Source organism: Doryrhamphus excisus, linkage group LG12 (genome assembly GCF_037039965.1).
Source record: "Doryrhamphus excisus strain RoL-2023G ecotype Guam linkage group LG12, RoL_Dexc_Guam_v1.1, whole genome shotgun sequence".
NCBI classification, from domain to species: domain Eukaryota; kingdom Metazoa; phylum Chordata; class Actinopteri; order Syngnathiformes; family Syngnathidae; genus Doryrhamphus; species Doryrhamphus excisus.
The window spans coordinates 17,576,266-17,603,734 of NC_136368.1; the positions used below are offsets into that span (position 1 = coordinate 17,576,266).

A 27,469-nucleotide genomic window follows, 5' to 3' on the forward strand; every position below is an offset into this window, starting at 1 on the left:
AATAGACAGCGTCCCCATGCGGTGTGGAGGAGAAATGTGTCATTGTTGATTTTTTTCTTCATTAATAATAATTGATCAAAAGACAAAAAACAGTTACTATGCCACACACATTATAGGGCAGGGGTGCCCAAAGTGGAACCCAGGGGTAATTTGCAGTTAGTTTTAACGCAAAAGTGATTTCTTTTCATGTAAATATGTTTCGTATGGAGATCCTGAGCAGCGCATAAATGAAATGCTGCTGTTTGTGTGCATTTAGTTTTGTTGTTAGGAAAGAGGAGGAGGAGGAGGAGTAGAGGAAGGAAAAAAAATGGGGGTGGAGTGTTGCTTCAGTATGATAATGAAGGTGAGACGATTCAGACCAACAGTACACACTGAAACATAAGCAGGCATAAATGAGGAAGATGGAGACAAAAATGATTTACTTCACAGTTAATGGAAGACCAGAACGGGCCGAGTTCCCATTGGACTGCCCTGCTCAGGATGTCAAAGGTGAGAATTGTCTCCATGTGGACATTTTTATAATTCGGAATGCATTTTGCTTTGGTAAGATTTAAATTCATCAGACTATGAATGAGTTACCGTTGTTAAATGAAAGTGTTTGTTTTGATTTAAAGTGAAACGAAACATTTGAACAGGCACAATGATGGCCTGCTGCATTTTCAACAGCTGCCACTGACAGCTCCTCACCTCTCTGGCCGACAAACTTTCACGTTAAATCACTTGTAAATTGATGGTTTTTATCCTCATTGGATATGAAAGTAGAATCTATACACGCTGTAGGAGAATCTTGCATCAAGGATGTACAAAGTTTTAAAAACTGTAAAAAATCAAATGTTCAAGTTGTATATTTGTGTTGGGAAATTAGAGACTTCTTCTTCTTCTTTCTTTTTGGGCTTTTCCCTTCAGGGGTCGCCACAGCAAATCAATCTCCTCCATCCAACCCTCTGTCTCTCTCACACCAACTATCCTCATGTCCTCCTTTACTACATCCATAAACCTCCTCTTTGGTCTTCTTCTACGCCTCCTACCTGGCAGCATTCTTCTACCCAATCTTTTCACTATCTCTCCTCTGGACATGTCCGAACGATCTCAGTCTGGCCTCTCTGACTTTATCTCCAAGGCCTCTAACATGTAATGATGTACTCGTTCCTGATCCTATCCATCCTGGTCACTCCCACTGAGAACCTCAGCATGTTCTGCTTCCTGTATTTTGGGAAATGGCAGACACAATCAAATTTGTGACTGCATTCCATCTAATGACCTGTGATGTGTTCTGTATAAAGTATAGAATGCTAATAAATGTTTAGAATGCCATTAAGAACACTCAAATGAACACCAAAGCCATGTTTTCAGATCTATTCCGCTCAGCAGCTGAAGCCGGACCACACGACATCCTGAAGCTGTACAATCCCAAAGGCAACATCATCAACATCTCACCTAACCTGGAACCTAACAATCCCAACTCTTGCTACAAACTGGAAGTGGTGGCTTCCGACTGCAACAGTGAGCCGTTAGGTACGTTTTTACCTCGACAACAAAGCAAAAATGTTAGTTTTCCTTCTCAAATGTTTGACATTTACTTTTTCACTAACAAATCAGGCATGGAGCTTGCTGGTGCACTGGGATTTGACCTCTCGTCTATGGAGAAAAGGTATAAAAATAAAGCATTTCAGTGTCTATCCAGAGATTTTAGGACTTAGAATAATGAACAAGTCATTGAAGTGTACATTTTCAGTTTTAATTCAATAAGTATACACAAAATTCAAGATTTGTAAGATACTTTATGGAGAATAAGTCTATTTGAATGCCTTAATAGCAGTTTTATGTACGTAATCCAAAGCCATTTTAAAGAAGTCAAGTATTTATACTTCATTACTATAGTAATATACACCACTGGACTTTGGTGATGTCCATGGATGATTATTAAATGATAGTTCAAATTACCATTACGTCTAATTAACTGACCCTGGCCAAGGGCCGGTACAACATTACAGTACAACAAAAATAACTGTCCACTCATTTATTGAATTGAAAAACCATTTTACAACACTTTTGTTGGCAACAAATGTGACTTATATATTATATTATTGTACAAGAACTGTGACTACGAAGATGTTATGTGACTTCAGACTTCAGGGCCTGGAAAAGAAAATACTCATTGAAGCAGGAGACACGCCTGCGGTCGTCTATGAGATGAAGAAACAGGTGGATTCATTCCGGGAGAAACTGGAGGTTCAGTGAAATGATCTAAACATACAGCAAACACCTGCAGAATTATTATCATTATTATTATTATTTTAGCTATAATAATTACCACCAGAAAATCTCATGTGAAGTCTTTTTTTAGAGTGTGGAGCATCTGAGCTGGCTTGGGTTGTTCAAGGACTTGTCAGAGGGAACCCACAAGCCTTCTCCATTCTACCACAAGAGAACTTTACATAAAACCAAAGAAGAATGTGAGCATGTGCGGGAAAAGTTCCTTCAAATGAGGTACGTGAAACTGTATAACAGTAACAGTGACAGTAGCACGTTTTTTTGTGTCAATACATTTAAAAAGTAGACTAGAATACTAGAGGCGGCACGGCGGTCGAGTGACCTCACAGCGAGGAGACCGGGGTTCAATTCCACCCTTGGCCATCGCCGTGTGGAGTTTGCATGTTCTCCCCGTGCATGCGTGGGTTTCCTCCCACATTCCAAACACATGCTAGGTTAATTGGCGACTCCAAATTGTCCATAGGTATGAATGTGAGTGTGAATGGTTGTTTGTCTATATGTGCCCTGTGATTGGCTGGCGACCACCCCATGGTGTACCCCGCCTCTCGCCCGAAGACAGCTGGGATAGGCTCCAGCACCCCCCGCAACCCTCATGAGGATAAGCAGTAGAAAATGAATGAATTAGATAATAAAGCATCAAATGCACAGCATGTTAATTCAACATACTATGTGTAAGATGTAAAAGACAGCTGGGATAGGCTCCAGCACTACTGCAACCCTCACGAGGATAAGCAGTAGAAAATGAATGAATGAATGAGATAATAAAGCATCAAATGCACAGCATGTTAATTCACCATACTATGTGTAAGATGTAAAAGACAGCTGGGATAGGCTCCAGCACCCCCGCAACCCTCATGAGGATAAACAGTAGAAAATGAATGAGATAATAAAGCATAAAATGCACAGCATGTTAATTCAACATACTATGCGTAAGATGTAAAAGACAGCTGGGATAGGCTCCAGCACTACCGCAACCCTCACGAAGATAAGCAGTAGAAAATGAATGAATGAATGAGATAATAAAGCATAAAATGCACAGCATGTTAATTCAACATACTATGTGTAAGATGTAAAAGACAGCTGGGATAGGCTCCAGCACTACCGCAACCCTCACGAGGATAAGCAGTAGAAAATGAATTAATAAATGAGATAATAAAGCATAAAATGCACAGCATGTTAATTCAACATACTATGTGTAAGATGTAAAAGACAGCTGGGATAGGCTCCAGCACTACTGCAACCCTCATGAGGATAAGCAGTAGAAAATGAATGAATGAATGAGATAATAAAGCATAAAATGCTCAGCATGTTCATTCAACATACTATGTATAAGATGTAAAAGACAGCTGGGATAGGCTCCAGCACCCCCGCAACCCTCATGAGGATAAGCAGTAGAAAATGAATGAATGAATGAGATAATAAAGCATCAAATGCGCAGCATGTTAATTCAACATACTATGTGTAAGATGTAAAAGACAGCTGGGATAGGCTCCAGCACCACCGCAACCCTCATGAGGATAAGCAGTAGAAAATGAAAGAATGAATGAGATAATAAAGCATAAAATGCTCAGCATGTTCATTCAACATACTATGTGTAAGATGTAAAAGACAGCTGGGATAGGCTCCAGCACCCCCGCGACCCTCGTGAAGAAAAAGAAAGAAAATGAATGAACTGGAATACTAGATTAGTCTAGATGTCATCAAAATGGAGGACTGCAGTTGTGGGAGAGAGTTTGATCAAATATATTGAAGAAATGGTTCAGATGGTTAATATTTATCTCACCTTCACAGTTCTTTGGAGGTATCGGAGGAAGTAAGGCAGTACTTAAAGACCCCAACGTTTGACAACTGGTAAGTATCCACAATGTGCATTTGCTAATGTCAGTCATGCGCTACATGCAAGTACCTGACATGTTTGTTAGAAAAGACACGCGGTCCCTCGTGCTTTTCTTTTGGTTGCCACGCTCATCTCAATATGAATAGGCTTGCAGGAGTGCTCACATATCAAAAGGTTTCCGAAAAGGTTTCATCAACACACCAGGTTTGAAGAGGGGGCGCTTTTAATGATCATGTTCTCAAACGCTCCTTGTATAATATTCCAATATCCTTTTTAGTTACCACACAATAACAAACGACCACATGACATTGTTACATTATACATTCCCTTCAGAACTCCACTTCAATGCATGCACTTGAGCATGCTCATTGCTCAGATGGTAAAGGATTAAGGGATTTGTTTGACTTGGAATGGTAATGATCGATATCCTAGATATACTGGAGCCTATGATATCCTGGATTTATAGACTTCCATATTATAGATTGCATCTTGAAACCAAAACATCTAAAAGCACTTGGCATAAGTTACCAATTAGTTTTGACTAGACATACTTGGACAGTTCAGCGTCCCCATTTTGCGGACTCTGTGGTTCTACTTGGAAGTTTCAGTGCCAATGTTGGCAACAACAGTGTGACCGGGATGGAGTAACATCCCATCCGGTGTAGTTAGTGGACTTGTGAGTAAACCACAGTTTGTCCATAACAAACATAATGTTCAAACACAAGTATATCCATAAGTTGTGATGGCGAGATGAAGCCCCATGAGGCTTCAAACCATTTCGGTCAACTGGTTCGAGAATGGATTCATTTCTTGAAGCTTCATGTGCACACGAAACCATCTGCTGGCCTTGGATACAATTACAGGCGAATGTATCTTTATCGTTTTGGCTCTTGGAAATGATTATGTACTACAAAAAATTGTATAACCAAATGATTAATCTACAAAGTGTGAGATAAAATATACAGTATATATAAAATGAATGTTTTCTTGTCCATAAATGCCATGTATCATGTGATATGGCTAGCTTCATCATGGTTGTGTTGGTAATACTGTAATACTGTACTTTCTAGCTGGCTCTATATCTTCTCTCTCTGAACTCCAAACTAACGTAACCGTATAGGAACCAAACCATCGACTGACTCTCACCACAAAATCCCACATTTTAATGCTTAAGCCTGAGGGGTTTATGTCGTTGAGTGACAGGCAAACATCACGGCAAATTCTGAACCTTTTCCCGAAGACGTCATGTGGTACAGCCGGGCAGCGAGGCTTCGGACATCATCAATTCCGGCCCCTCCCCCCAATGAATCAAGCGAAAGTGCCCACTCGATTACTCGACACACGCTTCGAAGCCCCGGCACCTCTTGTAACATCACTATCCATAAGTGCACCTTGACCAGAACACCTTAGGCCACAAGTATACAGTATAATTGGAGTTGTATCAACAGTCCTGTGGCTGCATGTTTTGGACAGATGAGTGAAGTCATTACCATTAATGTTAGTGGTCAATATGAGATATTTACTGCTTCTTCTTAAGCACTGTCTCATATTTTTCATATTTCCAGGCAGTGGGAGGATGCAGAAATCATGGTGCTCCTTCAAGTCATGTACTCAGACTTAGATTTCATTGCCGCCTACAATATCGAGCCTGAAGTATTACAACAGTTCCTGTTTGAAGTCTACCGCAGATACAACAACATCCCTTTTCACAACTTCAAGCACTGCTTCTGTGTCACACAGATGGTGAGTGGCTCTTGGTGGGCTCTTTCTTTGCCCGTCTTTGAAGGAAGTACTGCATGAAGGAGTACTTCTCTAGTTAGGCTGAATGGTTTACATTTGTTGGGTGAGGTTTGGCAGGCCAAATGAAAAGCTTTGGAAAACCAGGACCTCGGCAGTAGATCATATGTTTTACAGAGTAGATTAGTTAGGCATTAGAGAATTTGTTTATTCAAGATAAGCTGTGATAAGATAAGATAATCCAAGCTGTGGAGTCAGACCATCATTGAAACCTTTTTAACGAGATCCTGATTCCAAGGTATAAGTCAAGCGGAAACTCGGAAGAGGTCAAGATTCCACTGGGAACCAAACCAAGAGATCCATCAAAGGATAACTTCTAACTGCAGATCAGGGATCGCCAACACGTTGATCACAGATGGTCTTAGGGACTTGTAAAAAATTTGAATTAGATCAGCGCCCTGCCTTCCTGGAGAGTGACCAACAGGACCACTGAAAACGCCGATAAGACTCAAACATGGAAAAATTTATAGTATAGACATATGGTTTAATCTGTGTTTTGTATCTTGTACAGATGTATGGTTTAATATGGCTCACGGATCTGAGAAGTAAAATGGACAGCATTGACTTGCTCATCATGTTGACGTCTGCAGTTTGCCATGACCTTGACCACACTGGCTACAATAACGCCTACCAGGTACAAACTCTCTTCCATTAAAACACACAAAAATATCCAAAGATGGAGGACATCAGTATTACAACATATTTATTATAATGGACTGGAAATCTGGAATATCGGGATAAGTTTGATTTTAGAGATGTGGAAAATTGTCGGCCCGAATGTCCTGAATGAGCTAAATGTTTTGGTGTTGGAATGGTTTGTACACATTTGGCAGTACACATTGTACACATTTGCTGCAAAGAGGAGGAAGGTGAATCCACTGAGACAATTCAAAGGCTGAGGAGCTCAGTCATCTGGGAGGAGCTAGATATCTACTTGTGAGAATGGTAAATAACTCCACTTAGATGCAACTGATGTTGAAAGTGAAGGAACAAGCTAATTTATTGAACAATCACTTACATAGGGTCTTGAACAACAATAATAATAATGATAAATAACATATAAGTGTTCTTCCCAATCTGACATTTTTCTGGAAATCAACACTCAACGTGTTTGGCAAACAACTGATATGAATCAAGAGTTTTATGTCATACAAAGGGTAACAATTGGGTCAGCCCAAAAACTCAAACTGGAGTTCACTCAGTTGATTCTAGAACATCTGATTAGATGTTCAAGGCATGCCCAGCTAGAAGGAGGGCCCAGGGAAGAGCCAGTACCCTGGAGGGATTATGTCTCAGTGTATCCCTGATGGAACTGGAGGAGATGGCCGGCCACTGGGAAGTCTGGACTTCCCTACTTAGACTGCTTACCCCATAACCACTGCCCACGTAAGCTGAAACCTTACCACTGTGGCTGGTTCAGAGTAGGTTTCCGAGAATCCAGCAGAGCTTTTGTCTTCTATTATCAAGGTGTCGTATACTATAAGGTTGAATATTTTGGTTCTCCCCTGGTTCCAAAAGTGCCAAACTATTTGCATAATGAAATGGGGTACAGGGTTACTTCAAGTAAAGCCTGGATGCCCGAAGGACCCACTATTTGTTTTCAATTTGGACAGAGGTCCAACAGCAAGAACTCAGTCCATTTTGGATGAAATCCATGGGGCCACAGCCAGTTAAAGTTAAAGTCCTTCATACAAATCAACAATAAGATCAAAATAAGACAGAAAAAGAGGGCTGGACACACCGGCGAGAATATGTCTCACAGCTGGCCTGGGGACACCCTGGTGTTCTCCCGGTGGAACTGGAAGAGGTGACCAGAGACCAGGAAGCCTATGCTTTCCTATTGAGGATCAGATGGATGGCGATATGGAAGGCATGGTGTGACTGTGTACTATGTATTTAGATTGCGTAATGCAACAGAAATGCTCAACAAAAACATTGTCTAAACACGCCATTCTACATAACCATGTCGTAGATCAATGCTCGGACCGAACTTGCTCTTCGCTACAATGACATCTCTCCACTGGAGAACCACCACTGCGCCGTAGCTTTTGAGATACTAGAGAAGGTAAAACTCTTCAACGGTGCCATTGAACTTTTGGAAGGTACTTTTTGTACAGCAGTTGTTTTTTTTTCCAGTAGATGACCAATTAAAATGTGAAGTGGTAATAGTGACAAGATGATGTTCTTGTTTGTAGACAGAAAGCAACATCTTCAGAAACGTGTCTTTGGACCAGTACAAACGTATCAGGGAAGGTATCATCAAGTGAGATAATCTTTCTGATGACTTTATTTGCGTTACATGTCCTTGTTCTATCCTGTCTTGATTTGATGAAACAGCAAACTGTTTTAAAACTGCAGATGTATTCTGGCCACTGACATGACAAGACACAATGAGATCCTCAACAAGTTCAAGTCCATTCTTTCTGCGTTTGACTTCACCAACAAGGACCATAGAGATGTGGTAAGTTATGTTACATTACTATACTCAATTTGTTTTGAGTATAATGTGCGTAGGTATATCAGCTAAAAGCTCAATCCAATCCAATCCACAAGCAGTTTTACTGGACAAATGTGAAAATAAGCAGGCCAGCATGTGTCATGCATAATTTCATAAAACAATGGATCATAAGTGACTCCAATGTCAATTACTAGAATGCAGAGTTGCACCAAGACCAAAATGACTAAACAAAAGTGACTTTATTTTGATGATGGAAGAAAGATGAGGCAACAGAGGCATAAGTAGTAAAAACCTGTGGTTATCCCAGCTGGTTGTTTGTAAAAAAAAAAAAAAAACGCATTTTGTTCTGTAACTATCATAATGCAATGCGGATGAGGAATAAAACAGTAGCAGATGCAATAACATCCTGTGTGTCTCAGGTCGATCTGAGAAGCTTAGAAGAATTTTAAACCAACATAACACGATGAAGGTTGGTAGACCCAACGACAGGACACCCCGCACCCAGAAAAAAACAATCTGGTGTATTATAATAGTTTCGTATTTTTTATAAACAACAAGCAGCCCCCAAAAAGAACTGTGTGATTGTTTTTTATTCTTTGTGTTTGCAGCTCATGATGATTCTGATCAAAGTGAGCGACATTTCCAATGAAGCTCGGCCCATGGAGGTGGCTGAACCCTGGCTGGATTGTCTTTTGCAGGAATTCTACAACCAGGTCACTGACTCTTTTTGCGTATTGCGTATATATGTTTTGTTGCCTACTAAAAGAATGATAGACCTAATTATGGACATTTGATGGGTTTCTCAGAGTGATGTGGAGAAGTTAGAGGGTCTTCCCGTCACCCCCTTCATGGATCGTGACAAGATAACCAAACCCTCATCGCAAACTGGCTTCATCCGATTTGTATTGTTGCCTCTTTTTATCGAGCTGGCCAACCTTTTTCCCTGCCTTGAGGTAAATTAAGTCCTTCACTAAATTGATGATACAGTAGGGAGCACAGTGGAGCATGGTGTCAAGAAAAGTTGGCTTAGACCTGCTTGGATATCCCACCTGCATCGGTTTAGACTTACCTGCCATAGTCTAAAAGCATGCATGTTAGGGTTACTTGTTGTACATTTACCAGCACAAACCATTTAGATCTAAGTCTTGGGGAATGTGCGATATGTCTTCTTATATACAATATTGAGTTGACATTTCTGATTTTTTTCTTAAATGCTGCAGCAACACATAATTGACCCGGTGCGGAAAGCCTTGGACTACTATACCGAGATGGAGAAAGCACTGGAAAGAGAAAAACAGAACCGTGCTCAGTGTGAAAAAGCAGTCAAGAACAAGGAGATACCAGTCGACCTGCAGAGCACAGATGAGCACCAGGCCTTGAAAAAAGACACAGTCAACTAACTATAACTAATTGAACCAAGCCAGTTTTGTGATGAATACTTTGTTTATGGGGCTGCACATATAGGCCAACAATGGGAATAATTATCAATAATTAAATACTCAATTGATTGCTAAGAGCATATTATTGTGAACAACTACATTTAATAAATAACCATCTTTTTAAAATATTGATGACTGATTAATTAAATTAATTAAATTAATTAAAACTTAATTGCACTGTCACTGACTGGTGACCAGTTGAGATAGACTCCAGTCAGATGGGATAGACTCCAGCTCACTCATAACCATGAACTGTAGATGTAGTATACAAAGAATGAATGATGTGACGTATTTTAAACCAGTACCATAGACAGCAGTTTACTGCGCTCCCAACTCCCTTGACATCATTAACCAGCTCCTCCTTTATAAGTCTGTGCTGATCCCTCACCTTTGTCACAATCACCCTGAACCCACCATGAGAAATCTTACATGGAGCTCAAATATTATGTTGGATTTTCCATTCTTTATGAACTATTGCACCAGTAGCGCTTCACACCAAGCTTCTTGATGATTGTCTTGTTGTCCATTTCAGGCTCATGTAGGTCTACGATATTGTCTTTTATCCACTTAATGAGTTGAGATTAGTACTACTATCCAAAATACTAATTTGTATGTTTCATATAGCCAATGGACTAGTGTGTAATATCTAATATTCTGTCTCTCTTTATTACAAGTACATAAAACTACAAAAATACAAACAATCTTTGTAAGGGAGTAGACCTAAAAAATCAGCATGAGATGAAATACTTCTTAACCCTATGGCCAGCTGTTATCTGTCTGGTGGATGTGTTCTATTTTTATGTTTTATCATCTTTCAAGGGCAACTGTGTGACTGAAAGAAGAGAAGGCATTACTGTGTGCGCCTGGAGTGTTTTTGACATTGCGTGCTGTTGTAACAGCTGAACCTTACTGTAATCATTTATGTGCTTCTGATACTTACTTGTTGGGGGCACATGGCTTTTTTTTACAAAAATAATACAAAAATAAAAAACAAGATTCAAAAATTAAAAAAAATATATTTTTGTTTTTATTTCCATTTATATTTATTTTTTTGTATTTAATTTTTTGATTTTTTTCATTTTTGTTTTTATTTCCACTTGTATTTATTTATTTATGTATTATTTTGGCAGTTTTGGTCCTCCATACAAACACACCTCCATGCAATATGACTCTTACAACTGTCTCAAAGAAAAACTCCACTTTTGGGGGGGATTTTGCCCATCATTCACAATCCTTATGTGAAACATGAAAACTTGTCTTTACCTTTTCTGTGTGTGCTAACCACAGAAAAGCGACTGAGCTTGAACTATGAACTTTAACAACGCATCGTGGGACGTTAGCCCCCTGTTGACTTGACGCATCAATAAAAAGTCAAGGATATACCAACTCACAATTCCCTCGTTAACATTTTTGTTGTAAAAAATATATAGTTTAGGCTCTTCAATGTTGTTATCTTAACAATGACATATGTTTTATTTTTTAAGCAGTTACTGTTTCAATTCACTTTGTAATTAACCTATGGGTGCTGAAGTTGAGCGAACCTCTAACCCCCACTACTCAGTTTGGTTTGATCCACTACGTCAATAAGTGATAAGTGCTTACCACAGTCAGATTTTTTCCCTGTCTTCCTCATCCTTAACGAGTTCAAGTCAAGCACAAAGTTGTATGAGACACATTTAAAACTCACAGTGCTTCTGTTTGGTATCTTCTGCTTTTCAATTTGATCACAAGGTCTTCGCCACAACTTACATAATGACGGTAGTCCCCACGCCCATCCACCACGTGCGTGTCTTCAATGAGGAGACAAACACGCCCCAAATCTGATTGGGTACAACGCAGCAGACGCCTGGTTGGACGAGCCAATGGCAGCGTCGTTTGGACAGGTCTGACTGCTCCATTCACGCGCCGAAATCCCGCCTCCTCCTCATGCCAACAAGACGTGACTTGTGAAGAGAAAAAGTATATTTTTATATGTATAGCTGTACTTTCAGTAGACCAACAAGACATAAATACAGCCATGGATCCACTCGTGGGTGCCATTGACCAGGGTACGAGTTCTACAAGGTTCCTGGTAAGTCACATTGCAACTTTTTACTGTGAAAAAAGGTAGGTTTTTAACACTCGGTCTACAGGAATTCTGAAACTACAAGTCATTGTGACTGCTATGGTCAATATTTGTATACAATTCGGATTATCATTAAAAATATATAAGAATAAATTGTTGGAATGGGTAATAAACACTTCAGGACACTAAACGAAAACTATAATTACTGAGTGTTTAATTTTAGCTCCCTGTACTGCCTTCTCGCCATCTTCTGCTTCTTTAATAAGGGCTCGTGCACCATCATTTGTCCGGCTTTTGCTGTCACGTGACCGGAGCGAAGTTAACTTTGAGTCGCATTAGGAAGTTCGTGATATTATCTCACTGATCACATCTACCGTGGGTCCTGCAGCTTTTGTAAAGACATTGTAACACGCCTGACTGTCCACGCTGTGACATCTCTGTGCTGAAGGTAGTGGGACAGCCTCTTCAGTGCTCTTTTGGTTAGTATAAGGGTTGGCATTAATGGGGAATGCAAGGATGATGCAATGCTGATTTCACGTCAAAGCCATCAAAAGTGTATACAGGGTGGTGTATACAACAAAGTGTAGCAAGCATGGTGTTAGCCTCCATTTTTATAACTATTGACTTTAGGGTCATTCTATAACTTGGCTCAGGAGGTAGAGCAGGTTGTCCAGAAACTGTAAGGTTGGCAATCACTGTTGTTGTGTCCCTGGGCAAGACACTTCACCCATCTCATCTCCAGCGCTGCCCACACTGGTGTATGAATGTGAATGAATGTTTAGTGTTGGTCGGAGAGGCAGCAGGCACAAATTGGCAGCCATGTTTCTGTCAGACCATCCCATGGCACCTGTGACTACAGCTGTACATTACCACTCACTACCAATGGGTGACTGAGAAGTAAATGAATAAAAGTGTTTTATTATTTAGACGTAAGTATTTAGCTCTGTCTGTTGGCTGTTCTACAGGCAGGGCAATAACAAAACACAACTATGGTGCTATCACATGTTAACAAGTAACCAGTTTGTCTGTGGAATGTTGGAAACAAAAAAGAAAGAAAAAATTGCTTTGAGTATGCATTCATGTGCTTGAAAAATATGACAAAAAATACAATTACATTTAAATTTGTGAAGTAGAAATGATGAAATGAAAGTAAAATGATCCAATGTAGGTCATCTGGAAGTTTTAAAGGCAAAGAACATTTTCATAAAAAGGTTAAACTTTAAACAGACTTGTTGTTTTCACACTTACTTCAAGACTAATGACATCTGCAGTATGTAGTTTACCTTTAGATAGGGGTGTCCAAAGTGCGGCCCAGGGGCCATTTCGACCTGATTTTGGTATGTCAATATTTATATTATAAGGCAAAGCGAGCTTATTTATAAAATAATTCCTACACAAGGTCATTCATGGTGCTTTACAGAAAAAGAAGGGTGACATAAAATCATTCCATAAAAACATAGATCATTATAAAATCATTTAAAAAATGATTCATCTTTGTCACACATTTACTGGAAGACAGTTAATGTGATAAGATAGTTGATGTGGCTCTAACATGTCATACATGTACATTGGTGCAAGACCATGTAAAGACTTTTAATGTCTATTCTCTGAACGACAGACAAGATGTCAGTGCAGAGACCTGAATACTGGACCAATATGCTAATATTTTCTGGTGATGATGTCTTTCCACACGATCTCAAAAGATTTCTTCTTGTTTCTCCCCACAGGTGTTCAATGCCAAGACAGCAGAATTAATCAGCCAACACCAAGTTGAAATCGAGCAGCGTTTTCCAAAGGAGGGGTAAGGATTGCTGGCATTCAAAATATCCTCAAATATAACACAATATGTCCCGATTCAACGTATGCTGCTACACACTATGTTAGTGCATTGTGGACACCATTAGAGAAAAATGACTTCAGGCATGAGAAAACCAGCAAGAATTTAAGTGTGTCTCAGAAAGACCTTAAAGCTACATTGTATGCTGTAGGTGGGTGGAGGAGGACCCGAAGGAGATTATACAGTCAGTCTATGAATGTATCGAAAGGACTTGTGAAAAGCTTCACCAGCTCAACATCAACATCAGCAACATTAAAGGTTGGACTTAATAATAATAATAATAAGCCTAATTTTGTGATGTTTATTACTACTATTACTACTACTGTTTTGTCAGCGGTGGGAGTAACCAATCAGAGGGAGACAACGCTTGTTTGGGACAAAGAGACAGGAGAACCTCTCTACAATGCTATCGGTATGTTAGTTCAAGTGTATTTTCACTTTCATTACCACACATCACATCAGCAGCTGCTTCACATGGTTACACAGGGTGTACACAAATTTTGGACATATATGTCTTAACATGGGCTGCACGGCGGTCGAGTGGTTAGCACGTAGCGAGGAGAACCGAGTTCAATTCCACCCTCGGCCATCTATGTGTGGAGTTTGCATGTTCTCCCTGTCCATATTTATTGTCAGTATTTCTACATTTTCCTGCCAGTTAACTTTTTTTTCTTACTCTGTAGTTTGGTTAGACCTGCGCACACAGTCTACTGTGGAGAGGCTCATTAATAAAGCACCAGGCAAAAACAAGAATCACCTCAAGGTGAGAGGGATGGATCAAAAATACAATATATATTATGTTATACAGTATATATAGGCTATGTAAAATGTATACAAATTATCCAGACTTTAGGTACAATGTGTCTATACTGTATATGTGGCAAGTTTTGATCAATTCTTCTTCCTGCAGCACAAGACAGGCCTTCCCATCAGCACCTACTTCAGTGCAGTGAAGGTCCGTTGGCTGCTGGACAATGTGGACGAGGTGCACCAGGCGGTATTAAGTGGGCGTGCCATGTTTGGCACTGTGGACTCCTGGATCATCTGGGTATGGTATTCAATTAAATGAAAATTCCTGCTGAAATAATAACATCTGAAACATAAAAAATATAGTTGTTTAAAAGGTTTAACTTCATGTTATTTTGGTTGCTCAGTGCCTGACAGGTGGCAAGAATGGAGGAGTCCACTGCACAGATGTTTCTAATGCCAGTCGCACCATGCTCTTCAACATTCACACTATGACCTGGGATCCTCAGCTCTGCAGGTAACCACCTCACTCAAACATACACAAACAAAAGTAATTAGAAAATGTAGCCAGAATGCATTTGACCATATTTCTTGTAATGTACATTCATTATTCTACTGAATCATATGTTTGTATGTGGAAAATGCAAACAATTTCAGCCAGCCTCGTGAGCGCCGTCGCACACTGTCCACATGAAAAAATGAATTAACACAAACACTTCCTGCCACATCTTCTTTGTTTGGTGTTATGCTGCTGGCCGATCACTGAACGTAGAGACCGAACGTTTAAAAAACGATTCCGGGAGAATCTGAATATCAGAACTGCTTCCATTCGATATGTGATGCCTAACCCTAATCTGCACTACAAGATACAGTGAAGAAAATAAGTATTTGAACACCCTGCTATTTTGCTATTTCTCCCACTTAGAAATCATGGAGGGGTCTGAAATTTTCATCGTAGGTGCATGTCCACTGTGAGAGAGATAAACTAAAAAGAAAAATCCAGAAATCACAATGCATGATTTTTTAACAATTTATTTGTGTGATACAGCTGCTAATAAGTATTTGAACACCTGTGTATCATCTAGAATTCTGACCCTGAAAGACCTGTTAGTCTGCCCATTAGAAGTCCACCTGCACTCCATGTATCATCCTGAATCAGATGCACCTGTTTGAGGTCGTTAGCTGCATAAAGACACCTGTCCACCCCATACAATCAGTAAGACTTTAACTTGTAACATGGCGAAGACCAAAGAGCTGTCCAAAGACACCAGAGACAAAATTGTACACCTCCACAAGGCTGGAAAGGGCTACGGAGCAATTACCAAGCAGCTTGGTGAAAAAGGTCCACTGTTGGAGCTATCATTAGAAAATGGAAGAAGCTAAACATGACGGTCAATCTCAATCGGAGTGGACCCCCATGCAAGATATCACCTCGTGGGGTCTCAATGATTCTAAGAAAGGTGAGGAATCAGCCCAGAACTACACGACAGGACTTGGTCAATGACCTGAAAAGAGCTGGGACCACCGTTTCCAAGGTTACTGTAGGTAATACACTAAGATGTCATGATGTGAAATCATGCATGGCACGAAAGGTTCCCCTGCTTAAACCAGCACATGTCAAGGCCCGTCTTAAGTTTGCATATGACCATTTGGATGATACAGAGGAGTCATGGGAGAAAGTTTTATGGTCAGATGAGACCAAAATAGAACTTTTTGGTCATAATTCCAATAAGCGTGTTTGGAGGAAGAAGAATGAAGAGTACAATCCGAAGAACACCATCCCTACTGTGAAGCATGGGGGTGGTAGCATCATGCTTTGGGGGTGTTTTTCTGCACATGGGACAGGACGAGTGCACTGCATTAAAGAGAGGATGACTGGGGCCGTGTATTGTGAGATTTTGGGGAACAACCTCCTTCCCTCTGTCAGAGCATTGAAGATGGGTCGTGGCTGGGTCTTCCAACACGACAACGACCCGAAGCACACAGCCAGGAAAACCAAGGAGTGGCTCCGTAAGAAGCATATCAAGGTTCTAGCATGGCCCAGCCAGTCTCCAGACCTGAACCCAATCGAAAATCTTTGGAGGGAGCTCAAACTCCGTGTTTCTCAGCGACAGCCCAGAAACCTGACTGATCTAGAGAAGATCTGTGTGGAGGAGTGGGCCAAGATCCCTCCTGCAGTGTGTGCAAACCTGGTGAAAAACTACAGGAAACGTTTGACCTCTGTAATAGCAAACAAAGGCTACTGTACCAAATATTAACATTCATTTTCTCAGGTGTTCAAATACTTATTTGCAGCTGTATCACACAAATAAATTGTTAAAAAATCATGCATTGTGATTTCTGGATTTTTCTTTTTAGTTTATCTCTCTCACAGTGGACATGCACCTACGATGAAAATTTCAGACCCCTCCATGATTTCTAAGTGGGAGAAATAGCAAAATAGCAGGGTGTTCAAATACTTATTTTCTTCACTGTATATGTAATAATAAGAATATTCATTCATTCATTAATTTTCTTGCTTCTTTTAGTTACTTTGATATCTCAATGGAAATTCTCCCCAAAGTCAAAAGCTCTTCTGAAATATACGGCTTGATGGTAAGTTCTGTTCGTCATAATACAAACCATCAACGCACAGTTTCAAATCAATAGTTTACACATTGTGTGACTCTTTCCACATTTTTCTATTTTAGAAATATATTCTAAATGTTAACCATTCTGTTACTCTTCTTGGCAGAAAACAAGCAAACTTGAAGGAGTGCCAATCTCTGGGGTAACGCCTTTCTTTCTTATTTACCTTACTAAATGTTCTGTTGCTCTGTCATTTTGACATAGCTCACAAAAAATGTATACAATTATTTTTATTACACTATACCGATCGGTGACTGATCGATCAGCTATTGATTGGTATCGGCTGATATCAGTGAAAAAGCACAGTGCAGCGCTTTAAAATTAACTTTCTTCAATTTTTCTTCTTTATCTTCTTAGTAATTGCAATGAATTGGAAATAATGTGTGCTAGAATGACAATGTCTTTCTCAGTGTCTTGGCGATCAGTCGGCAGCCCTGGTTGGTCAGATGTGCTTCCAGGAAGGCCAGACCAAAAACACGTACGTCAGTCACAATGGGGTGGGCAAACCTTTGGGTTTTCGGACCACTTTTGTTGTTTTGTTTATTGTTTTGACGGAAGTCTCCATCCTGTCCTTCATTTGCCCATCCCTGGTCTATAATATGTTGCTAATATTGTTTTTTCTTTGGATTCTTGTATTGTCATGTACAGATACGGAACAGGCTGCTTCATGCTCAGAAATACAGGACACAAGGTAAGCTCATGTGTTGTGTTGTTCCCGCTTGTTTTTAACGTTCTTGGGATTCTTCCAGCCCGTGTTATCGGAGCACGGTTTGCTGACCACTGTGGCCTACAAACTGGGGAAAGACCAGCCTACTTGCTATGCTTTAGAGGTATGTAACATCTATTGTCGTGATCCATAAACGTTCTCCATCATTAGACGCCAACACGCTCTCTTCTAGGGTTCTGTGGCCATCGCTGGGGCTGTGGTTCGATGGCTGAAGGACAACATGGGCATCCTGCAGTCTTCCTCGGAAATTGGTATTCAGTACTCACAAGGCATTTTCCAATTTAACTTCCTTCTGACAGGAGCTTGTCATTTACAGTACACATAAGCAGGCGTGTTCAGTTATCTTACTTTGTGATTCCAGAGCAATTGGCTGCCACCGCAGGAACGTCTTATGGCTGTTATTTTGTGCCTGCTTTCTCCGGCCTCTATGCGCCATATTGGGAGCCCAGTGCACGTGGGTGAGACATGTTCTTGTTTGATACCCGCAAACATAGACCTGACACCGTAATCAATTAACTGCACGATAAATAAAAACAAAGGAGGTGAGGTGGTGGTTAGTGTCTGTGAAGGGGAAATACTTCCCCACACCAATGTTCCTTCTCTTCACAATGACATCATTACATCCACATTATATCTCTTGAATTGATTTATAGATCATCATGACAAGCCTAGTGTCCATTTTACAAGTAACCTGAAATGGCGACAGTTGCACAATAACAGCATAGTGTATGTATCACAACATAAACAGTACATATAAATACAATACATATAACTAGTGCAAAATATCAATGCTAATGTGAGCACATAAGTCAACAAGCTTCCTTTGTGTTTTGTAGCATCATCTGTGGCCTCACACAGTTTACCAACAAAAGCCATTTGGCTTTCGCTGCTCTGGAGGCCGTCTGCTTCCAAACCAGAGAGGTATCTAGTCTCCATCATGACTAATGTCCACATTGTGGCTCTACAGGGTCTGGACATAAAGTATGCATATATAGTATACATTAAATAGTCTTTCATTCATAATTACTGTCATGGTATGTTTATTTGTGTGAAACTGTTCATTTTATTTTTATTAAGTTTTTGCTACTCAGACATTTTTGTTGCTTTAATTGGTTTCTTACTATAATATTTTCTTTCAAGTGAGAAACAAATTAAACATATATGTATGTGTGGATATTTTTCTTCATGACAGAATTGTGTACTATATGCATTTTTACCTGTGTCCAGACTTTGGGAACCTTGTACTGCAAGTCATCAGTTTATCCAACAGTGCATGTACGAATCTTCTTCATGTACTCTTGTAGATCCTCGACGCAATGAACCAGGACAGCGGCGTTCCTCTGGTGCAGCTGCAAGTGGATGGAGGCATGACGTCTAACAGATTACTGATGCAGCTACAGGCTGACATCCTCGGAGTGTGTGTTGGTATGACAACACACACTCATACCTGCTAACTCTGATATTTCCTTTCTTTGCATGTTACCCTCCCGTTTCAGTCGTTTCCAGTATATTTCACGAATTTTAACTTGAATCAAAAACTACTACTCGACTACTTGATGTTGTTTGTAATGTTGACCACTAGATGTCACTGTTTATTCTTTATTCTTACCTTCGCCGATGAGGTTATTTTGTTGCTGGTGTTTATCTGTTTGTTTGTGTTCAAAACAACTTGAAAGGTTATGAATCTATTTGGATGAAATTTTAAAGAATGTGAAGAACTGGTTAAATTTTGGGAGTGATCCGGATCACAGTCTGGATCCAGGAATATTTGAAAGGAATTATGTAGTTAGCACTCCGTGTCACCGGGTGGCACTAGAAAGACATCACTAGTAATGTCGAGGCCGGCTGATTACGTTTATTAAATATTAACCCGCAGCAACTTTGCAACAACATCACACAGTTTGATTAGAATTCACTGTTTATTGGTATTGTTATTTGGGTAAGCTCTGTGGTGCGGTTCTATGAAATATATTTCCCACCGCTTCCTATTGGATGGGAGGTAACCACGTGACTTTAACAAGCTAAGCATTTCGCCTGTATTTCAGTCATTTAAAGTATTTAAATCAATAGTTCAGATTACTACTGCTTTAAAATGCATCTTTGTCTGGCGTATTGATGAGTGACGTCGTTAGCTGACCTTAGCGGTAGTGGAACCATCACTTTAGTTTGTAGTTTCAGGAATCAGGTCCTCCTGTCTAAGCGAATGCAGTTATCGCTTCTCGGCCTTTTGGCTAAGATCAAGTGTAGTATCTGTTCTTATCAGTTTAATATCTGATACGTCTCCTATATGGAGACCATATATTAAATTGATTTTTGGAACAGGGAGATGGAATAGGGGCTTGCTCCGTCCACTCCACGCATCGACCTGGTATTGCAGTACCTCCAGGAACGGTGCACCTTCCCATAATGTTAAAAATAATTCAATCGAAGTACTCTCAAAGGTTGTTGCTTTAAGTGTTGTCAACATGGCACACATAGAAAGGAAGTAGCAGTGTGTACCAAACAGTATATGAACAAAAAACATACTTACACACCCTGAACATTGTAGTATTATTCATTTTCTACCACTTTTAACTCACGGGGGTGCTGGAGCCTATCCCAGTTGTCTCCCACACCCTCGACTGGTTGGCAGCCAATCACAGGGCACATATAGACAAACAACCATTCACACTCACATTCATACCTATGGACAATTTGGAGTGTTTTTGGAATGTGGGAGGAAACCGGAGAAAACCCACGCATGCACGGGGAGAACATGCAAACCCCACACAGGTGGAATTGAACCCTGGTCTCCTAGCTGTGAGGTCTGCGCACTAACCACTCATCCGCCGTGCCGCCCATTGTAGTATTAAACATGTAATATTTACAAATATGCACACATAGTAAAAAATATTTATTAAGATGTTTTATTAATCAAATTAGTAATTTCTTTTCACTCTTTTGGCCCAGTGAAACCTTCCATGTCAGAGACAACGGCTCTAGGGGCCGCAATGGCGGCAGGGGCCGCAGAGGGGGTCAACGTGTGGAGCTTGAGCCCCGATCATCTTCCTCGCATCGCTTGTGAAAAATTCCAGCCTCAGATCAACCGTGATGGTAAGAAAATATCAGCAAAAAAGGCTTCAACTCTCCTGAAATGTCATCTTGTCACAGAAAGCGACTTCCGCTTTGCTCGCTGGAAGAAGGCTGTCCAAAGATCCATGAATTGGGAGACCACAGAGCCAGGCTGCTCGGACAACGGTATGTTAGTATGTACCGCCATTTACCATTTAAGATAAACATTTGAGACAGACTGGTCAGGGAAGCTGTAGGTGCGAATTGGCAGCAACATTTTCTCCTTAGGCTACCCCAGGGCGGCTGAGACTACAGATGTAGATTACCGTGGATGAATAATGGGCTCACTTCATCATGAAGATAAAAAGCACAATAAAATTGAATTCATTATGAACGATTTTGATACCAGTATATGAAACATGTGGGGACGAACACGTACATTGGAATACAGTTGCATCACAATTCTAAATTCGCCGTTTTCCCCAAAACAGATTAAGAAATCATTCTGTTTCATGGTTGAAGCTTATTAGTTACAAAATATGCACATGTAAGCAAATTATACATATTTTCTTTACCTAAATATAGCAATTATACACACAAAAATAGTGAAATGAACTAAAATCCAAATAGACATTCAAAGATGGAGTATTCTTCAGTAATGTTCCTTCAATATTCAGTGAAACATAAACATGGCTTATGGCGACCTACAAATTAATTGCCCCCTTTGGGGATAAATAAAGTTTTCTGAATCTGAACAAGCGCCTAATGTGACCAATAAGCAGATTTCATTACTATATTCTTATTGCATGTGGATGCAACTTTAACCCAATAATGTATGCATGGAAACATGGTCATTGTTCATGTATTTTGTGAAGCCCACAGATAACCATCAATGATGGGGGAAATTGGCATCAGGATGTTTCATGGAGAAAGACTGAGTGACTTTATTGTCTACCAAGTGGCAGCTGGAAATGAAGAGTGGAAATTGTGGAGCAACTAGTGGACATCTTTATTTAAAAAAGGGAAACATGGTCAGGAGCTGGACTGTTATACTTAAAGAGGAGCTGTGGCGGCAATGGCAGACACCGGACATTATTTCTGGTCATCATTGTCCTGTGGCATATAAAAAAAAAGAAATATATATAAATTATAATAATCCAATATTGATAGTCAAGGATAATATATTGAAAATGTTACATTCATTTTTTTAGCATTTGGATAATCAGGAAATGTATTAGTAAAGTGAAACTGTATATTTAAAATAATCAAGGAAAATACATTGGCCTCCAATGTGTATGTAGTAAACTACATGATTCAAAATGTATCAATATGCAGGTTTTAACTCATACAATTATTCAAAACATATAATTAAGTAAATGCAAATATTTAATATAAATTACAAATATCAATATTTCTTAGTTACATATATTTAAGATTAAAAAAAATTCTATGTAGCTAGTCAAGTTAGAGCAGTATGCTAGAATGCATTGATTCCTGGAATGGAGACTTTATTTGTGGAATAAAAAGTTGTATTTCTTATCACAGGTGGAAACGCACATCTCAAATAAAGTCAATTAGATTCTTCAGTGTTTCATATTTCAATGCAAAGTACTTGAGTTTCGTGATTCTGCAGACTTCCATATAAAAACATCCAGGAAATATTGTCAACAGAATACAATTCATACACATGAAGCACACCAGGACCTGCAGGTTTACTGGACTTGAACTCACCTCCAAGGAGTGAGCAGGAAAAAAGCTGACAACAAATTAGAGTCCGGGTTTAGCGAGAGAACTGTCTTCTGTCATTCTTCCCTTTGTTGACATGCTTAAAGATTTTGGATTTGTTCACATTCTTGGACTTCTGGTACCCAAATCCGCCGCCGCCGCCTCGCTTTTGCAGCTTTGCGCCTTTGCTGCTGTTGACGTCTGAGTGGGGGAGATTTCGGTGAAGGAAATAACAGCAACGCCTTTTCCATACAACAACGCATCAAACCACAAAAAAGGATACTGAGATCGACGTAGGGAGGAACTTTGAATCCAAAGGACAAGGCCACCATGAGGAGGTCCAGCGTGTTGACACTGTAGATCTGCTTGAGTGAGTGGGAGTCGTAAGCCCTCACGTAGGACTTGTAGGCCTCTTGGGCTGACTTGTGGAGATAGTAGTTCTTTTCGATAAGCTTCTCCAACTAAGAAGCAGATATTTGGGTCACATTTGTGTTATGTGCAAGTCAAACGGTTGAACATCTCAGTGACGTTCATCGCACTTCTTACCTGGGACTGAATATCTGAGATTTTACTCCAGGAAAATTCAAACTCACTCAGGGGGACCTGCAATACACAAGATACCTTTTATGGTACTTTCTAAATCCTAATACCGCCCGTCTCAGCTGGCTAGTGGCTATGTTACCAATAGTGGTTAAAAAAAAATGTACAAAAAGTTGATATTTTTCACAATTACCAATTAAAGTGCATAAAAATTGTAAATTGGCGTTCACAGCGCTCGTATACACATACATGATTTAGCACAAACACATCACAAAAGCAGTATAGGCTATGCATTCAATCATAGTGGCTAAAATTGCTAATTACTGAATTTTCCGCACACCATAAAGCACACATATGGCATATTACGTCCCCATAGGCATATGGTGACGTAACTTGCACGGTGCTGCCATCCAGTCTTAGTAAAGGTGTGTTCGTATTTTACGCATCTGTGTCAGCGGGAAAGGGTCTAACAGTCAATGAAGCAGAGCGCCTACCAGAGTAGCAACAATACCTTGGCCTGCTTGAGGAAGCGTAGGAATCCGAGCTCCTGTGGCCGGAGGATCAGCAGTGCGTGGCCTTGGCCGTTGATGCCTCGTGCCGTTCGGCCCACTCTGTGGATGTACTCCTGTTGGGGAGGAAATAAAGCGTGAAGAAATAAGACTTCTTATCTGCTGTAGATTGATGATGTGGCCAGAGAAACCGTGCTTTAAGTGGAATTGCAATCAAAGGGTCTTCAGTGTTGAAGACCCAGCTTTGACACATCCATATATGTAATATATGAATTTATTCAAAAGACCCATATTATAAAAGAGTCAAAACGAGACCTTGGGGTCATCCGGGGGGTCGTACTGGACGATCCAGTCCACTTCAGGAATGTCCAGACCTCGAGCTGCCACGTCAGTGCACAGCAGAATGCCAGTGTCTGCGTTGCAGAACTGGAAGAAGGTTGTGGTACGTTTGGTCTGCTTCTGTTTGCCCTAAGTGATGGACAAACAAAGCTGGCATTGATACATGGACCTTCTGAAACACGTGGGAGTCATAGATCATGCAAGATGAAGCTTACGTGGATGGCCATCACAGGAAGGTCTATGTAATTGAGTAGCTCATAGTGGAATTTGACAGACATGCAGGAGGAGAAAAAGACCATCAGCTTCTTCTTGCGGTTCTTCTTGAGGAAAGTGAAGAGCAGCAGGAAACGCTTCTCTGAAGGACACACAACGTAGCCCTGGATGTAGAGAAGGAGTCGGCATCATGAGAGGGTATGAAGACACCAGGCGTGTGTGGGCATTGTGGGTGCGCCAACGCTACCTGCTCCAAGCCATCCACCGTGGCATTGTCTTTGTTGTCATCCACGCCCACATACAGCGGCTCTTTCTTTAGAGAGATACGGGCCAAGTCCTCCACTTTGCGGGTCTGTGTGGCGGAAAACAGCATGGTCTGTCTCCTCTCTGTGGAACACACACACACACAATCAATCACAGTCATTAACAGCAGACCATTACAATAAATCCACTAGTACTCCTAGTACTTAAATAAACCAAACCAAGTAGCATATTGGCCTTGTGTTACATTTCATGGTTACGTACACACCCTCATAAATTACCAATACTCTACCCAAGAGAAGTAGCTACATCTTTGCAGCAGAATCATTTGTAGGGTGGAAAATCTCCAAGACGTTAAAACAAGTAAAATCTAAACAGACAATTAAAAAAAAAAAACGAAAACATACTAGGCAGCAGCTTGATGATCTGTTTCAGTTCCTCCTCGAAGCCCACCTCCAAGATGCGGTCCGCCTCATCAATAATCAAACACTGCAGGTTCTTGAACATGAAGCCAGGTGTGTTCTAAAAAAGGTATACATGTCATTATAAATATCACATTGTTAAGCAGTGTCACCACTGCAAGTAAATGATATTGAACTTGGAAGTCTGTTCTCAGGCAAACATGCAGCAAAAGTACTGCTCCAATTTTTTGGCAGCTAATTTTGGCCTAAGCATCTCACTCATGCTGTATTGCAAATCACTCACAAAAAATTAAAACATTAAAAAAAAAAACAACCTTTAACCATATTAGGAAAGCAGGAAGTGAACAAATGAAACAGTTACTGATTGTAAAAGTACCAGATGGAGGGGTAGGATATAATAAGCTTTGCTTCTTCCTACTCCTTTAGGACATGTGGAACTGTGAACTGATTATGTGATGCATTCAATTGTAATCTGATGCATGTTCAAATGAAATAAAACCATTACCATTACTAAAGGAATTTCTGATATTTATATATGAGAGCTTCATGTCACTGAAGGTCGATGTTCGTTCACCTGGAGGTGGTCCAGCAGACGACCGGGCGTCGCTACCAAAATGTTGACACCGTTGGCAAGTTTTTGGGCCTCGGCTGAGCGGTTGCTGCCACCCATAATCAGGCCGTAAGTGTGCACGTGGTGCGTCATCAGTTCTTTCAGGACACCGTATGTCTGCATTGCCAATTCACGTGTAGGGGAAAGAATCACGACACCAGTCCCTGTAGGAAGATGGTTAAGACAGAAGATAACTAAAAGGTAAACTGGCATTTTCATGCAAAATGTAAGAGCATAATGTGGAGCCAATAGAGTAAATAATGAGTGGATAGTCATTACCGTTTCTGGGCATAAACTTGAGTTTATAGATGAGCTCTATGGAAGGTATGAGGAAGGCCAAGGTTTTACCACTTCCTGTTTTGGCAGCAGCCAGCACGTCTCTGCTCATCAAAACAAAAACAAATCAGAATCCACACATTCCAAAGTTTAATTAACAGTGAATTAATATAATCCCCACCTTCCCTCCAGCAGAGGACGAATGCTTTTGTGCTGGATTTCGGTCATATGCTCGAAGCCCATCTCCTTCACTCCTTTCAGCGTGTTCTCACTCACCAGCCCAGCAAGAGAAACAAAAGAGGTGTCCTCAAATGCTCCTGACAGACAGCAGACAACGGAGGTTACCAAATACGGTAATTTGGGATGGTACATATAAGATTAATACAATTACAATGTGCTACGCAAGTAGCTTCAATAAAACATGTCCTTGCAGTTAAGTCATGTCAGAGAGGTCCGAGATGACTCTCCTCAAAAAGACAACCACAAGAAGTCAATGTGCGCCTTATTTGACACCCCTCTCATGATGGATACATTGAAAGGGCAACACTTAAAGGCAACGGTATTCATGTAGTACTGCAAAAATTTTTGAATAAGCCAATGCTTATGTATTATTTATATTTTGCAGAAAGAAACAGCTATATTAAGACACTTCCCTGTAACCATGATGTGTTTTTTCCTTAGAAAAAGACTACAACATAGCCGCTTTTTAAGTACCTGTCAAACCAGATGGTAGTTCAGGTTGTTCCTCTTCCTCATCTTCCAGGACATCTAAAGACTGTTGCTCACTGCCATCTTCCTTTTCCTCATCGACCTGGTCTTGATTTTTGGGTTTCTTGTCAGCTAAGGAGGTTGAGATGGTATACAAATGAGTAAACACAAATAAATGTTGTGATATTTACAGTCGAAGGGTTGTGTGTTACCTGGTGATTCAATAGCAAGAGGCGCCTTTCTTTTCTTTTTCTTCTTTTGTTTAACAGAGCTTTGCTCTCCGTTTGTTTGAATAGCAGATGGGTTTTTGCCCTGCTCGCCCTGGCATAGTTCGGTTTCTGCTGTGCAAAGAGATTCTGCTTCTTGAGAAGATTTGTCCCCCAATCCGTCTGATTGCACTGCGAGGAATCGAAAAGTTGCAACATCGCAATAATTATTAACAATATCAATACTTATGTATTTACAATATATGACGGTTTATTCATGTTATTGTGTTTGTAGTCGACTCTATGGAAATTAGCGACTACTTTAATTTATAACAAATGTAATACAGTCATAAAAACGCTTAATGTTTGTCGTTCTGTGTTTGTATATGAAACAGTACGAGCCAGAATTGATGCTAATGTCACAAGCTAACGAAGCAAATAAAGCGGAATGTCGCTACAAAAAAAGCTAACAAAACACTTTAGTATTTGACACTTACCAGTCTCTTCATCTTCTGTCTGCGTCCTAAGTAACTTTCGCTCTTTATTTTTCGCGTTTCTTTTCTGGATTTTCTTACGGATTATCTTCATCTGCATGTCCGCCATGTTGACTGCACTCCACACGTGTATGCGTGTGCTACTCAGGACCAGCTCAAGAAGCGGCCTGAGATTTGCCTGAATTAAAATGTCAAGGACCCCACAACGTGGGACGCAACTGCCCAACTAAAATACTCAGCAAATGAATATACATGAAGATGATAGCTTCGAGCTATCTTATAAAATTCATTGGACAGGATCATTTA

The 27,469-nt window shown here is 40.3% G+C and overlaps 3 protein-coding genes and 2 non-coding genes across 5 annotated transcripts; 3 read left to right on the forward strand and 2 right to left on the reverse strand.

Moving 5' to 3' along the window:
* Positions 1-401: 401 nt before the first annotated feature.
* On the forward strand, positions 402-9,938 carry LOC131135975 (high affinity cGMP-specific 3',5'-cyclic phosphodiesterase 9A). The gene is made up of 14 exons (XM_058082412.2): positions 402-489; positions 1,354-1,515; positions 1,600-1,651; positions 2,130-2,232; positions 2,348-2,490; positions 4,066-4,125; positions 5,677-5,854; positions 6,420-6,542; positions 7,881-7,973; positions 8,104-8,171; positions 8,267-8,369; positions 8,975-9,079; positions 9,173-9,319; positions 9,587-9,938. Exons 1-14 carry the CDS (start codon positions 402-404, stop codon positions 9,764-9,766), a joined length of 1,605 nt encoding a protein of 534 aa, XP_057938395.2. The 3' UTR covers positions 9,767-9,938.
* A 1,751-nt stretch (positions 9,939-11,689) lies between these two features.
* On the forward strand, positions 11,690-23,254 carry LOC131136187 (glycerol kinase-like). The gene is made up of 19 exons (XM_058082777.2): positions 11,690-11,876; positions 13,598-13,671; positions 13,859-13,965; positions 14,042-14,119; positions 14,391-14,470; positions 14,618-14,755; positions 14,862-14,971; positions 16,983-17,049; positions 17,189-17,224; positions 17,493-17,560; positions 17,731-17,773; positions 17,832-17,912; positions 17,982-18,060; positions 18,171-18,267; positions 18,646-18,730; positions 19,114-19,234; positions 20,759-20,902; positions 20,960-21,054; positions 21,736-23,254. Exons 1-19 carry the CDS (start codon positions 11,823-11,825, stop codon positions 21,754-21,756), a joined length of 1,578 nt encoding a protein of 525 aa, XP_057938760.2. The 5' UTR covers positions 11,690-11,822; the 3' UTR covers positions 21,757-23,254.
* On the forward strand, positions 20,021-20,211 carry LOC131136361 (U2 spliceosomal RNA). The gene has a single exon (XR_009131736.2). It is a non-coding gene; the product is annotated as a U2 spliceosomal RNA (small nuclear RNA).
* ddx18 (DEAD (Asp-Glu-Ala-Asp) box polypeptide 18) lies at positions 21,846-27,347 on the reverse strand. Its single transcript, XM_058082775.2, has 15 exons — positions 27,167-27,347; positions 26,676-26,861; positions 26,470-26,595; positions 25,937-26,072; positions 25,759-25,859; positions 25,444-25,643; positions 24,855-24,969; positions 24,434-24,573; positions 24,189-24,350; positions 23,950-24,102; positions 23,637-23,750; positions 23,132-23,188; positions 22,869-23,046; positions 22,592-22,786; positions 21,846-21,973 (listed from the first exon to the last, which is right to left on the reverse strand). Exons 1-14 carry the CDS (start codon positions 27,270-27,272, stop codon positions 22,641-22,643), a joined length of 1,920 nt encoding a protein of 639 aa, XP_057938758.2. The 5' UTR covers positions 27,273-27,347; the 3' UTR covers positions 21,846-21,973; positions 22,592-22,640.
* LOC131136363 (small nucleolar RNA SNORA13) lies at positions 26,175-26,311 on the reverse strand. The gene has a single exon (XR_009131738.2). It is a non-coding gene; the product is annotated as a small nucleolar RNA SNORA13 (small nucleolar RNA).
* Positions 27,348-27,469: the final 122 nt, after the last annotated feature.